This window comes from Carassius auratus, chromosome 39 (assembly GCF_003368295.1).
Source record: "Carassius auratus strain Wakin chromosome 39, ASM336829v1, whole genome shotgun sequence".
NCBI classification, from domain to species: domain Eukaryota; kingdom Metazoa; phylum Chordata; class Actinopteri; order Cypriniformes; family Cyprinidae; genus Carassius; species Carassius auratus.
Genome location: NC_039281.1, coordinates 4,812,323 through 4,827,387, shown reverse-complemented (window position 1 = coordinate 4,827,387; position 15,065 = coordinate 4,812,323). Strand labels below are relative to the sequence as shown.

The following is a 15,065-nucleotide window of genomic DNA, read 5'->3' as shown; positions in this document are numbered from 1 at the left end:
TCAAATACAAAAATGGCAAGTGATCACCAACTTTACTCCATACAAAAATCCTCACCATCATAATTCATCAATCTTGTAACTCAAATAACTTATTGTCTGCACATGAAAATATTTACAAGTTATCTTAAGGCAGAGTAGAGGAAAGGCCAGAACTGATCATTATGATTTTTCCTACAGCATTAGGAACCCAGTGCTTTCTGGGTTAAATTTGAAGTTATGTGAGAGGACAAAGTCAATGGACATTCACGATCGTCACATTCCTTAAAGCGATATCCCGACGCAATGGAAACGTGGGATGTGTGAGTGCAATGACTGAAATGATTCTGAGCACAAACCAGCCACCCTCGATAGGGCTCCTTGGTACAGCTGATTAGAAGAACATTGAAAATAACATAATAATCCAGTTGTACATCAGCATCATTCAAACAAACATTTCCTGTGTGGCTTTATTTGACATCGTTCAAGTAGTTTTTGCCTTCCAGCTCTTCATAGCTTCTTCAAGGAATTTTCACATAATACTCTGCAGTTCATTTCCCAAAGTTGGCAAAATCTGCAAAGGCATCTTGTTTAGGCTGTCCCATGGCAGGGCTCATCCCCATAACTGGCATTCCCGAACCCATGCCCATGCTTCCCGTCATCCCCATCTGAGCTGTAGACATGCCCATGTTCATATTCATTCCCATCATGCCCTGATTGACTGGCATCCCTCCCATGGTTGGCATGGGCATGGCGCTACCTGTCATGCCAGGCTGCATGCCCATGTTCATTCCTCCCATCATGGTGTGGGTGGGCGGTCTGACAATTGTAGGGGTAGCCTGCATGCCCAGGTTCATTCCAACAAAGCCCTGAGTCATCAAATTCACAGGAGTCTGAACTCCTATTGCAAAAGAGGAGGAAAAAAATGAAAATTAAGGCTGCCTATATATATATATATATATATATATATATATATATAAATCTAAATTCTTTTGATTTGGTTTACAATCATTTTGTTGTATTAATTATCAAATCTGTTATACCACTTTGTAAACAGATATTCTGCTTAATATTGTGATTATAAATTATTTTACTGTCACTGCTTCTATGCTTAAAAGCAGGGCTTTAAAAAAAAAAAAAAAAAAACTCAATCGGTTCACTCCGAGCAGAATTAATATGTTAACGTTTCTGTTCCTGCATTCTTCTGATATTATTACCGTTCCAAAACTGGTTCGGGTGGAAGAAATACCGGTTAAAAACGTTTTATAATAATTAAAAAAAAAAAGAAATTCTTTGCCTATAATTTGACTAATAATAATAATAATAATAATAATAATAAAGTATAGCGAAAAAAAAAAAAAAAATAGAGATCTAACGCTTAGTCACAGCCAAACAGCATCATCTTCTCTAGATTTTGGCCAAATGTAAGCTAAAACGAAACTGAAACCAACGTTGGGTCTCTTTCAACACAAAATCAAATGTTTCCGTATTCGCGATGCATTTGAATGACAAAGTATTATAAAAATAGCCTAGCTATGTTTACAGTATTTATTATAGCCTAATGTTTGTAAACAGTTTGTGTCTGCATTATGTCTATTTTTTTTCTCTCTAATATATATATATTAATATATATATATATATATATATATATATATATATATATTTATTAGAAAATGGAAAATATGTATTGTACATAGAGAGTATAGGAAAAGCTAACAAGCTTTTGTCTTTGTTGAATCTTTCTCAGACGTTTCCAAATGTCGAAATTGGGTTGCGCATCTATTTGTGCATGATGGTGTCCAGTGCCTCTGGCGAGCGGAGCTTCTCAAAGTTGGGAATAATCAAAGGAGAGCTGCGGTCCTCAGTTGGGCAGGAAAGGCTAAGCATGCTGGCACTTGAGTGTCGAATTCATGCACCAACGCCCTTTTTGCGCTGCAGCATCAGGCCCAGTTTGGTCTTAATCCGGTCCTGAAGGCGGTGCATTGCCATTGAGATTTGCCTATGATGAGTTCACAGCTGAGCGGACATTTCACTCGTTGGCTTTAGCGTCACATTTGCATATGCGGTACTGCTGGAATTCATGATTGGTTGACAGCAAATTTCAAATATTAAATGGAACGATAAAATAATGTTATTAACCGGTTAATGGCCTTTTCAAATTTTCGATTCTGCTCGGAACTATAAAATTTGATTTCGTTTCTGGTTCTGTTCCTGTCAAAATTTTGTTCATTTCTGGTTTTTTCGTTCTCATCAGAGCCCTGTTTAACAGTAATAATTAATTTCTTTCCAAAATAAATAAATTAATAAACACTAACTGACCACAAACTTTTGAACAGTAGCGTAACTGTTTTTATTACTTACTTGGAAAAATATGACAATATAAAATTAGATGATAACAGTAAGAAGGTTTCAAACTTAAACGGTCAAGAGACCAATGTGTTCATGTTTTTGTATCTGATTCTAGTTTGCTCTTACTATTAAACTTTTATGTTGTGTTATTATACCTATACAGTGCTTCCCACACACTTGCACTCTATGTGTGGAGGCACTTCCCCACGGGGGAAAAATAACAGCAGACGGCCTGATTGATTGAAAATGATAATTAATTCTCTGCCAGCAGAAGGCGCTTTTGGAGCGACAGAAATAGCGTTTTTTCAATGTAAACAAAGCAGCGCTGCGTTCATGAACATTGCTTTATGAGGCATTGTAGGAAACATTAAATGACATTGAACGTTTGTAAAGACAGTCAGTTCCTTTCAAAGATGCTTTTATATAAAACCACCTGTTCCAAGTCTTCACTTTGAAAAGTGCAGTCATCATGTTTATTCAACAAAGTCAAAGCCTTTTGGACACTCTATTTGTGGTGGTCAGTGTTGGTTTATTTGTGGCAGCCCACCACAATATCAATGTATGATAAACTGTACTGCTATACATTTATATTTTCATACGTTAAATATTTTTTTGTTAGTTTATGTTTAGTTAGTAACTAATATTCTCCACTCCTCATATAGATCATTTGTTTGAATTCTTTGTGCTCATTTGACACTCTACATCAGTATCTTTGCTTACCTTGCTGCATCATGTTGAGTGTGGGTTGAGAAGGTTTGGGTGCCTGCATGCCAGGACTAAGGTAGTCCAGGCTTATGTCTACATTAGAGTTGGACCAGGTGGACGGCAAAGAGGCTTTGGTATTGGGGTTCTGCGGTTGCTGGGGCATCAGTGAGGTCCCCATTGACTGAAGGGGCTGCAAAGACAAAGAAAATCAAATTGGTTTTAGAACAAACCACATATGATAGTGCCCATAGGATCAAAAACAATGTTTTCTCTGATTTTGTTAAGATGATACTGCTCTGCTGCAGTTCAAGCATGATAATTAAAATTCTCAGATGGCCATGAATGTTTGCCCATGGCAGAATGACACAAGTCAGAGAATATGAAATGCAGAATACTCCAGAACACTACACTGTGGTCTTTCAGGGTTATCAAGGCTCTTGAATAAATAAGACAAGAAATGTCTAGCTAGCTAGAGGCGTTGTCTTCTAAAATTATTTTAGCATGTTAAAATGCATCTCAAGTCCCTCTAATTATACCATCGGGGTGCTGCTTTTTTCTTTAGCCAAACAAAACTTGCCATTTTAAAGTAGGTCAGGCTTTTAGCATGCAAATATTATCTTTGTGCAAGGCTTTTGTTTCAATTTAATGGTTTTCTGACTTAAACTTGTTCCTCCTCATTTTGCCATTCTCTGTGATGGGCGTCCCAGGGGACTGGGGTTGATGGGTAATGAGGAGGGGGTGGGTGGAAAATTGTGCCGATGCTGCGTGTTAACCCTCGCTCGTTTTGCTTTCATGTTGCCTGCTCTCTAAACCACTGGCTCTGAACCTCGGCCAGAATTGTCTTTTCTTGCGTAAATAGTGTTTAGTGTGCAGTTCCACTTAGATGAGCTGCATTAAGTACTCAACAGATGGGGATCTGAATGAAAGCCACATTATCTATGTGCAACTCTACATCACTTGGTTTCATCTTTATTTTTTAGTATGCTGTAATCGTAATGTTGAGGGATGGCAATCCACAGAAATCTATTGTAGGTGCACCACCTAATGAAATACAAACACTCGTTTGCAAGAAAAAGTAGGTATTTACAACAGCATAATCAATTTTTTTTGCCTTTTATTTGTCATTTTTGTGGGTCTTACTGGTTGAGATTGCTGCCATTTTTTGTACTCCTAAAAGATGACTAAATAAACATTTAAAATCTACACTATCATTAGTTACAAACCAAGTCTGTACAAGTCTCTTCTGTTAAACCAGGCTGCATCTATTTGAACAAAAACATTTTGAAATATTAACATCTGAAAATAACTGTTTTACAAACATATATATACACATAGATAATTTAATCTATTCCTATCATACCAAGGCATCATAAATATATAGTAGATACGTTGAGAAAAAATTTCAAAGGTAGCAGGCACCTGTGATTTGGACGATGGCATGCCAGTGGTCTGAGAGGAGGTCATGGAGAAGTTCATGCTTTGGGAGGTGCTGAAGTTAGTGGTCTGAGATGAGCCCAGTAGGTCAAAGAGGTCAGATGAGGGTGCTGTGGATACAGGGGCAGGAGCAGGAGCAGGGGCCACCTGCAGACCTGAGAAAAGATCTATTCCTGCAGGGTTTACAGGCTGAGCTGCAGGGACGGCTGGCTGGGCTGCAGAAAAAGCATTCCAATCACCAAAGTCTCCATTCCCACTGGATGCTGGGGCTGAAAAAAACAAACACTTTAGAGATCACAAGTAACACGGGAGAAAGTTGTAATAGTTATGTAGCTTTTTGATCAAAAGGCATATTTGTGCTTTTACTGCACAAATTGCTACATGTCAGGCTTTATCATCTAGCAGAGGATGTCCATTTGCATGCAAATGAGCAATACAAAAATCTCGAGAAATGCAAGAGAACCAGTAATGAAACTATCAGGGCACTGAAGATGCATGAACATCAAAAGAATCTCAGACTCTCCATCACTTCAGCTCAGTCACTCCCCAAAAAAGAGGGTGACGTGTCACACCCAACAAGAGCTGAAATGTGTCTGTGCTCATTAGCTTTTAGCACAGCTGCCCACCATATGGCTGCCCCCTCCTCTCACTATTTAAGAGCTTTCTGCTTGGAGTATTTCATAAACAGGCAGCTGAGGATAGCGAACTCAAATCCAGCAGAAAAAAAAGCCTTTTGTTATATTCCCAGAACTATATTTAAATAACTATATAAAAACACACACATATCACGCTTTATGTCTTACAAGTTGCACTCCCTTAAGGCATTTATTTTAACATGCGAGTTTAATTAAAATAATAATACAGAGACTTTTAACTAAAGCCAGTAAGTTTTTTTTTTTTTTTTTTACTTTTACTTTTGGTGTTGCATATCTTTTAAAGAACATAAGTAACAATATATTAGGGATAATAATAAGGTTGTGATGGTTGACTAATGGATTACTAACTTCAACAAATTTATCTAGACTTTCTGCTGGTTACTAGTCCTGATATTATTAGTGGTGGTGCATTAAATATTAATCTATAAGCATTTTGATTCTACCTGTTAGACAGATTTCACAGTAAAATCTTTGAGTTGTGTTTAAATTCTTCCCATGCTGCTACATACATGCTTTTTTCTCCGAAGTTGAAAAGTGTGTCATGAGACCCCAGCGTTCTGTTCCATTCAGTTGCACTACATTCAGCAGTTTCTGAACGTCTTATTTAAGCTGCCCTGAGAAACACACCTGATTGGGGTGATATGAACCCAATACCAGTCTAACCTTAAAACCAATTAACTGAGGAGTCATTCAAAAACACAAAGTGAAAAGTCACTTTTGAAAGCACACTATTGTTCAAAAGTTTTGGGCAGGTAAGTCTGTTTTGCTCACCAATGCTGCATTGATTTGATCAAAAATATACATTGTGAAGTTTTATTATTTAATTACTACTTATTTTAAATATCTTTTATATCATATATATCTAATATATTTTAGAATTTCACTTACACTTATTAACAATTTCACTTACTAACAATTTCACTTACTAAAAAATTACTTCAATACAAAATGCTTTGATGTTCAAGAGACATTGCTTATTATGAAGGTTTGAAAACAGTAGTGCTGCTTAATTTTGTTTCTTTGATGAAAAAAAAAAAGTTCAAAAAGAACAGCATTTATTAAAAAATATACATAAATCTTTTGTAACGATGTAAAAATCTGAACTGGCACTTTTGATAAATTTAATGTGTAACATTTATATATATAAAAATATAATAATACTGACCCCAAACTTTTGAACAGAAGTATAATGTTGTAGTAAGTAGAAGTAAAAATAATCAAGTTTCAGTTTCAGGTTGTATTTTTGACCTAATGGTTTGTTAAGAGGTTATATAAACATACCAGCTGATGATGGAAGACTGACTGCAGCTGCAGGAGAAGAGAAATCGGCAAAACCTCCAATCAGGTCAGAGCTTGAAACTAGAACGAAAGAGAGAGATTCAATCATGACATTCTAGGTTGGTAAAACATATCAATCCCCTATTAATGTCCTAAGGAAAGGACAAAAATGGAGAGCACAGATATAGAAACATCTGTTGGGCTCTGTAGGGGGCACACACACAAACACACTCTACGGTCACGTTACATTCCAGCAGCCTGTGGCTGGAGTAATATGGAGGAGGACAGATGCAGCTGTTTGGCTGGTGGAGGAGTGAGCAGGAGAGTAAAGAGAGGGATCGACGCATCTGCTCAGCATTACACACCCACCAGGGACCGCTTTGACATCTGGCCCCGGTGACTAAATGCTCCAGCAGGAGCGCAGGAGAGCGCATATGCTAAACTTTACTGTGCGCCCCTCCCATTCAGGATACGTCCTGAACGGCATAATGCTTCCTGCTACCTTCACTTATTTCCTCATGCCTTATATATTCTTCACCTACACCTTGCACAAATACTCATTACTAGAAATTGACCAGAAAAGTAGTTTGACGGAAATGTTTACCGTAATGTGAATGTAAATGACTGCTAATACGCATCAGTGTTCAATGCTTACTGTCCACTGCAAGATTCATGCTGCTTGCTATGAATGTCCCACTCCATTGTGGTTTCTGTCAGCCCCCTGGGTGATACTTGATTACCTTTAGGGGTGGTTTGAAAAACCTCCTAACATGATTTGTGAGCATAAAGCACTCTTTGGAATTTATTTCTACTGTTGTGACAAGTGGCAGAATTGATCAACTATTCAGCAGTGCAACCCTATTTCTTTAAAGGAAGAACCCCCTTCAATATTACTTCTCCTGTTCTTGCATTTTCAGATGTAAAGATAGTGTTGAACCACAAATCAAATAAGTATTTTACATTTAAACATATATAAAAAAAGAACCACTATGATATTCTTAACTTAGAGTAACCCAAAGAAGATGCATGTTACCTTGGGAAGCTGGTTGAGCAGGCGCAGGATCTGCTGAGAACAAGTCCACCAAACCAGAACTGGGCTGGCTCACTGCTGATGTGGTCTATGGCAACAAAGGACGGACAAACTGAATACACTCTTAACAGCTACCATAAGATGTCAGTGTAGAGTCTATATTGTTTCGAATACAAGTTTAACATTACACTTGACTCTATTTATTAACAAATCTCTCCCAAAAGTTGCATCATCTATGTGTCCAAATGCCAGAGATATTAAATTAAACAGGAAAAGACTAGTGTTAGTAGCTAGTGTTTCTCACATATACCTGGCTTGTGTTTGTATTGCTGGAGGGTTTATCGCCAGTGTAATTTGCAGCTGCTCCCAGACTTATGGCTTTGGAGGGAATGCCTCCTCTCTTACGAGTGGTCTCTGTGGCCTGGACGATCTGGACGCTTTTGGTTGTCACCGTCTCTGCATCATCTTTAAATTCTGATTTCCCTGACTGCCCGTTTCGGGTTCCCCGACGGTCCTCATCTCCTTCACTATACAGAGAAGATAAAGAATGAGCTGGTGCAAGATCGCTAACAAAATGCGTCCTTGCTTTGAGAATAAGTAGATAAAACACAATCAGTCAACTGTCAACAATTTGTTCATATAATTACTTATAACATTAACAAAAACTAAACAAGACTTGGCAGAACAGGAGTTTTCAGGTGATCTGAGAGGGGAAAGTGAGACAGCCTGGGGGTCCTGACCTGAATCTGTCAGGCGAATCGTCCCGGTCTTTTCTGCGGAACATGTTAATGGTGTCATCAATAGTGCTTCCGATCTTATCGCTGATCTCTCCCAGTTTCTCACTGAAAGGGAAAGCCCCCTTACCCCAGTCTTCATCCCATTTTGAGCGTGAATCTCTACTATCAAACCTGTCCTCCGCTGCAGAATGCATAAACAGGACAGGAAAAGTGTTATACTACAAACACATTATACAGTCAAACTTCATTTAGAAACTATATATGGAAATATAAGGTGAATCCAATAAAAACATGTCTGGGTAATTAGAAAAAAAAGAAAAACAAATACATTTTGCAAAAAGAAAATGAAGCTTATTGATCAATTAAACACATTTTCAGACCCATTTCAATTTCTCTAATGCAGTTGGATGTTTTACTTCAGAAGTTGATAGTAAATTTCATTATTCTTAATAGTTATGGTTAGTGGTTCTCATTAGAATTACTTAATTAGCATAAATTAAAGGCAGTACAATAAATATTACCATGAAGTCATAATAAACAGTTAATTAAATTAATATACAATTTTCCTTTTTGTTGATTATACTTTTTGTAAGGGTGTGCTTAATTGTCGAGAAAATAATTAAAAAACTTAATGCTGTTATGCAAAATAAAAATAAAAAAATATGACCCAGTGTGAGATTCACCCACTAATTTGATGTCAATGTAAGGAGAAGTAAAATCAGGCTATGATGCTTCCTCTTGGGGCATATTTCATAACTAAGAACTGGGATTGGGCTGTGGTTAAATTACTGAATAAATGTGCAAGCCACCATCTCAAAAACAAAATAAAATACATGTATATCAAGTTTAATTAAACTTTAGAGCTAAACGACTGTCAAACGAAATATGATAGCAGTTAATTCAGTTAAAGTTAAAGCAATACAAATAATGCATGTATTTTTTTCCTTCCCAATCAAGGACATTGAAAACATAATTTATGCTCTCATTTGAAAACACAGCTATGCTGGGTTTCAAAATAAATCTACAGTACAGTTCACTCATCTGGCAGTGCAAACCCTCCAGGGACAACAACAGTGGAGAGGAGACAGAGGACCTCCTTGTTTTCAGAGTCCCGATTAGATATATCCCTTATGATAAATGCGTTTTCTGCGTGATGTTAAAAAATCCTTGCAAACCTTGATAAATGTGACAGTGAAAATGTTGTGTATGTGTGTGTGCGCGCAAGTGAGAAAGAGAGAAAGTTAGGGACTTACAGTATCTGAAGCCTGACATACTGTCAGAGGACACGCCTATGTACTTGTCCCTGTTTTTCTTGGCCTTTTTCCTCTCCTCTCTCAATCGGTCATCATCCTGGATAAACTCTATCAGCTCCTTCACTTTCTGACGCACATTGACACCCTGGTCCTTGCCATTCTCATCTGAAACACAAACCCCATTCATCCATCACTGACTACTACCCGAGTGACATCAAAGAGTCTACATGACAGATGAATAATTATAGAAGCTTTTGCTTTTGTGCATTTCACTCACCTACATAATGATAGCTATCAATTGAACGCAAGTCAAACAAGTGCTCTCTTGCACTGGTGATAACCCGTTCAGAACCATTTCTGATCAGGTACGCCAGCAGCAGTAAAGACTGAGGTAGAGAGGACAGTCAAGTTCATGACAGATGACAGCTAAACAAAACATATTCAGTCATATACCGTCCTCACTACAGCATACCTTATAAACTCTCCTCCAGTTTTTCTTGTTGTCTTTCAGCATTCTAGTCCACAGCATGTTCATTACCTCTGGAAAATGCTCGTACATGAATGTGTCCCTGAAATGAAACAGAAATAACAAAAGCTTATCTTAGGAGACTCTTCATATTGGAAGAAAGTGTAACTGCTGACAAAGATATGGTTCTGAGAAAAAAAGAGAGACAAATCAAACATCAAAACCCCTCCACTTGCCTGGCGATTTCTCCCATTAACTGTCCAGATGGTCCCCACGGGTCATCATTGGTGGCTTCGCGAACTTTAGACTCAGTTTCTGTATAGTTCATCACAACATTGGTTCTGTAAAAATAAGATTAAAACACAACCTCCTTTCAGTAATGTCAAACATCACTTATTTGGACTGACTATAAGATAAAAATTATATCAGCAGGAAAAAGAGCCTTTTAGCAAAGGCTAAATATATAAAAGATAACATATATGCATTACTGAGTGGCAGAAAACCAAATGAAAAAATTCATATAATTTATTTGTAAAATGACAGAAATTGTAAAAATTGGTAAATCCTCTGTGGTTCATGGGGTGATACTTGTTTTAGGCACTGTAAACAGAGGTCCATAATGACCCGTACAAAAGCTTACAGTTAGCAGGGGATGTTAAGCTCCAAAACACACACACACACAAAAAACGCATAATAACAGTACCAAACATTTATTCCATATGACTTTGCGCTACATCCAAATCATCTGAAGCAATATGAAATTAGATACATTTCGGTCATACAAATTTTGGTCTGTTTTCATTATTAAGTCTCAATCACACTTGTGCTCATTTAAACCTTGTGCTATCACATTTTGGTTGCTAAACACATGAGAATATGGACATTATGCAAATTATCTATTTGGTGTTTCAAGGCGGAAAATCATATGGGTTTCATACATAATGAAGGTGTGAGAATGATGAGAGAACAAAAGAGAATGACTATGCTATACGGGTTAGGCTATTTATTAACAGTGATAATAAACACAAAAAAATCACTTCCCATTTAAACTATATAAAAAGCATCTATTTGTTTATCATGCTATCTGGTAAGTACCATTTTAAAAATCCCCTAAGGTTGCATCACTGGTGTCAGTAAAATTTATATTTGTATTCCAGATTTAAAAAAAAATGAAAGTTAGACCAGTCATTTAAATAATGTCTAAACCAATCATAAATCTCAGACCCCACCTTCATTTGAATACTGGACGGAAATTAGTAGCACCAAAACCAAACTCGTATTACATGAAACCAGTTTAGCACTAGAGGGACATAACAAGAATGACATAAAAAGTGGTTATACAAGACACACAAGATCTCAGTATATGGGTGGGGTGAAGGACAGACTGGCTGAGAATAGAAACAAAATAGATCAAATATTCAAATAGAAACACTCTATGGAGTCCCCAGTCTATCTTAGTCCTGCTGTTTGCTTTAGAAAATGTATAGTGTCTCAGTTTAGAGTTTACAGGGAAAAAAATACCTGTTGCCATGCTCAATGGAAGTAGAAACATAAGTAAGCTGAAATGAGTAAAAATAAATTAATACATTTTAAATGTTATGCTCCTTACTATATACTGTGATGCAGTGTCCCAAGGCGACGAGACAAAAGCATTAAAACCCATTATAAACGAGGCATTTGTTGCATCTAGTAGGGACATAATTACTGATTTTAATGATTTATACAGTCTTTTTACACATTGCATTGCACCGCGTAAACATAAAACCATGTCTGCATTTGTGATCAGACACACTACAAACAACAAGCGCTACACTACACTGCTTAAAACTCACGTTTTAATCATCAGTGGCAAATCCTTCACATATGTAAACGTACTTACAGACTGTGAGTCAGAACAACAGCATTGTACTCTACTCTCCCAGGATCAGGAAACAGTCTTCCTTAAAATGTGCTGCACACATCTGAATATTTGGGTTGAACTGTTCTGGAACAGTGTTGTTAATACAACTTAAACACTGATTTCTAGTCATGTCGTCTTTTGCAAGGTCATTGCTTTCGCAATGAAACACATAGTGTCTTCACAACATGGCGGCTGCGGTGGCAACAACAATAAAGTTACGCTTTATTTCTTTGCATGATCATTTGGCCAGCCTTATTCCCACATAGTGACATAGATGTGTGGTTGTGTTATAATGAGCCGATTTAGGTAGGCGTGACTGAGTCTTAACTTTGATAAAGAATATCTCTTTGGATTTGAGACTTTATTCTTTGCAACTTTGCAGATCTTCTTTATGCCCCAAGAGCTTGTAACACTCCAAAGAGAAAGGAAAATTTAAATCACATCACATGACCCCTTTAAATGGTATCACAATACCATCTACTACACTAAATATGGTAATACTGAAGTCTCTCTGTGGCATCTCAGGACTTTCACACCATTTAGGAACAGGCTCATTGCTTTACCAGCATGAAGCAAAATTCCCCACACTTTATCGTTCCACCCATGGCTACACTTGGCAAGTAGTCTGTTAATAAGCTAAATTTCTTCACCTTGCTACATGGTTTTCAAACTTGCTTTGCAAAAACAGGAAATTATTTATTTAATTTCTATTTTGGCAGGTCATGAAGAGTGACGGCTATCTAGAATAAATGGTATTGATTGTTTATTTTATATATTTCTATTGCTTCTCCAGAGATTTCTTTGTAGTCTCTGTTAAGTGGCTAAACTCCTTAACATCCAATAGAATACACTATAGTGTCAAATACTTCATATAGCATAGAAAATGACAGTTTCAGGGACGTACCCACTTATTAGGCAATACCCAAAGGTTTGTGCAAGTCATATTTGTGAATTAAAACTTTCAGTAACTGCTTTTCCATACTGTCAAAAAAGGGCAAGGTAGCAATAGATTAAAACAAAACTAAAAAAAAAACTAAAAAAAAAACTACAAAAAAAAAAAAAAAAAAAAAAAAAAAGACTCAGGTTCAGAGTCATACAATAACCTATTTAATGATCAATATGCTATTTGTCATCATTGAAGCTAAAAAAAAAAAAAAAAAGGTTTAAACCATGCAAGCCATAGTGGTCCTTCAATCAGATGAGTTAACAACTCTGAGAAACACTCAGAAAGTCTAAGAAATAGACTATGACAAGCAGGTTATTATTTTGAAGACAGAGATTTGTCCTTGACCGTGGGACTTCAAAAAAAAAAAAAAAAAAAAAAAAAAAGGAAGACATAATTCTAAATTGATGTGTTTTCCCACTTAACAACCTTGTAAACCATTCATAAAGACAGTAGCTGACAGTGTGCTGTTTCTGAGTGAGTGGACCCAATTTTTAAGAAAAATATTAAAAGAGGGTCCCAAGCAAATACCTACAACAAGAGATTTTGGCATCATCCAAGAATCGTTACGTACAAGCAAACATGACAGCGTAGCATAGTGCACTAAAGCCCTGAATGCACAGAAGACCACTGACCTCTAGTAATGTTTATCATTTAAATGTTTTTATTATGGGACACAAACTGTAAAAAAAAAAAAAAAAAAAAAAAAAAAAAAAAGATAAAATAAATCATTTAAATAAAAATATAACACTGCCGTATTTAGATTTATGTTGAAATATAACAGAAATATGTTCCTGGGGTATTATGTTCCTGTCCCAAAGGGTTAAAACACAAGTTTCAGTCTAACATCAACAGTTTCCATCAAACTCAAAGGCTCCATTAACAAAGCTATGTAACCATCTTTGCACTTACAGCATTTGTAACGGGATTAACGTTACAACTATAAAGTGTAAACAGACTGACACCATACAAATATGATTTTTTTTTTTTTATTATGCTTTTTTAGGCTAGCTGATTAGCTTGAATAGTTTCTGACAATTGCTGTCAAACATAAAAACATGTTGCTGCCACTCCAATGCCAAGTAAAACACAGACTCTTACTTTTCTCGCTCAGAAAGATTTACAATCAACACGTTAGTCTGGTGTATAAAGCACTTTTAAACACAAGCGCCATGTTTTCAAAACCAACACAAGTTTAGCAACTGTCATAAAATTAGCCGCTGAGTTAACAGCAAGGAAGTTTAAGGGTACCATATGTCTCGTAAACAAATTAAGTCGTAGTAAACAAGTGAACACGTCCGATTGAGTATCGTAACCGACCCGAAAACGAAAGTTGCTACATATATTGACGAAATATGTTACTTTTAAGGGGACAACAAAGCTGTAGTTAGCCACTGTGCTAGCTCCTGTCTCGAGAGTGTGATGTGACGTCAATGAGTGCGTACGTGTCTCATTCTCAACAGGTATGAGACAGGACACCGAAATACTTTCGAACACATTCGCAATACTCACGCTTTATCAACCAGCTCCCTCACTTTCCACATATTCAACATCTTGGCGGTGTTACTGGGTCTTTCGGTCGGGAAAACGGGTGTTCCAGCCCTTGAAATCCGCTGGTCGTGCCAGTCGAGACGTCACGAAAGACAGCGCATGAACTCTAAAGTACGCTGCTCCAGACAGCGGTGGACGGACAGGTTACCACGGAAATGCGCTATCACTTACGGAAATATCGTAGGCTGCTAATGGCTGCTTCAGCAGAACACTACATCCTTGATGAAGAATGTCACAAGCCACATTAACATAACCTCACAGAAGTGGTTAGTGAATGAGAATAAAATTAAGGCATGGGTTTGTTTAAAACTATTGTGAGAATGAATGAAATAATATATATATATATATATATATTATTTATAATTCTATATATAATTCTATAAATAATTATTATTAAACAATTATATAAATTGAGATTCTAGTTATTTCAATATCAGTTCTCAAATATGAATTGACTTACCAAGCACAATTACAATTTTAATGTGAATTTAAAGAGATAGAATTTGTCATTGTGTTTTAGGCCACATGTAATTAATTAATTAATTCTAAATATAATGTATCAATGAATATTAATAATAAAAAAACATTGTTGGGTTGGGTTAATTTTATTTTATTTTTATTATTTTTTTCTGGTTCCTGAACCGTTCACTGACAACACCTATAATGTGTGTTCAATTAGCTTTAGGCCTATTTTTTCCGATGATAGATTAAATCAGTGAAAGGTTTTTTTTTTTTTTTTCAAGCCAAGACATTTCTATGGTATGTACCTATACATAAATTGACTATA

General features: G+C 36.5%; 1 protein-coding gene across 1 annotated transcript; it reads right to left on the bottom strand.

The window, feature by feature from the left end:
• LOC113057787 (clathrin interactor 1-like) lies at window positions 1-14,434 on the bottom strand. The gene is made up of 12 exons (XM_026225309.1): window positions 14,240-14,434; window positions 10,121-10,225; window positions 9,891-9,987; window positions 9,696-9,804; window positions 9,419-9,583; window positions 8,169-8,346; window positions 7,739-7,955; window positions 7,432-7,516; window positions 6,402-6,479; window positions 4,450-4,733; window positions 3,046-3,220; window positions 1-877 (listed from the first exon to the last, which is right to left on the bottom strand). Exons 1-12 carry the CDS (start codon window positions 14,278-14,280, stop codon window positions 528-530), a joined length of 1,884 nt encoding a protein of 627 aa, XP_026081094.1. The 5' UTR covers window positions 14,281-14,434; the 3' UTR covers window positions 1-527.
• Window positions 14,435-15,065: the final 631 nt, after the last annotated feature.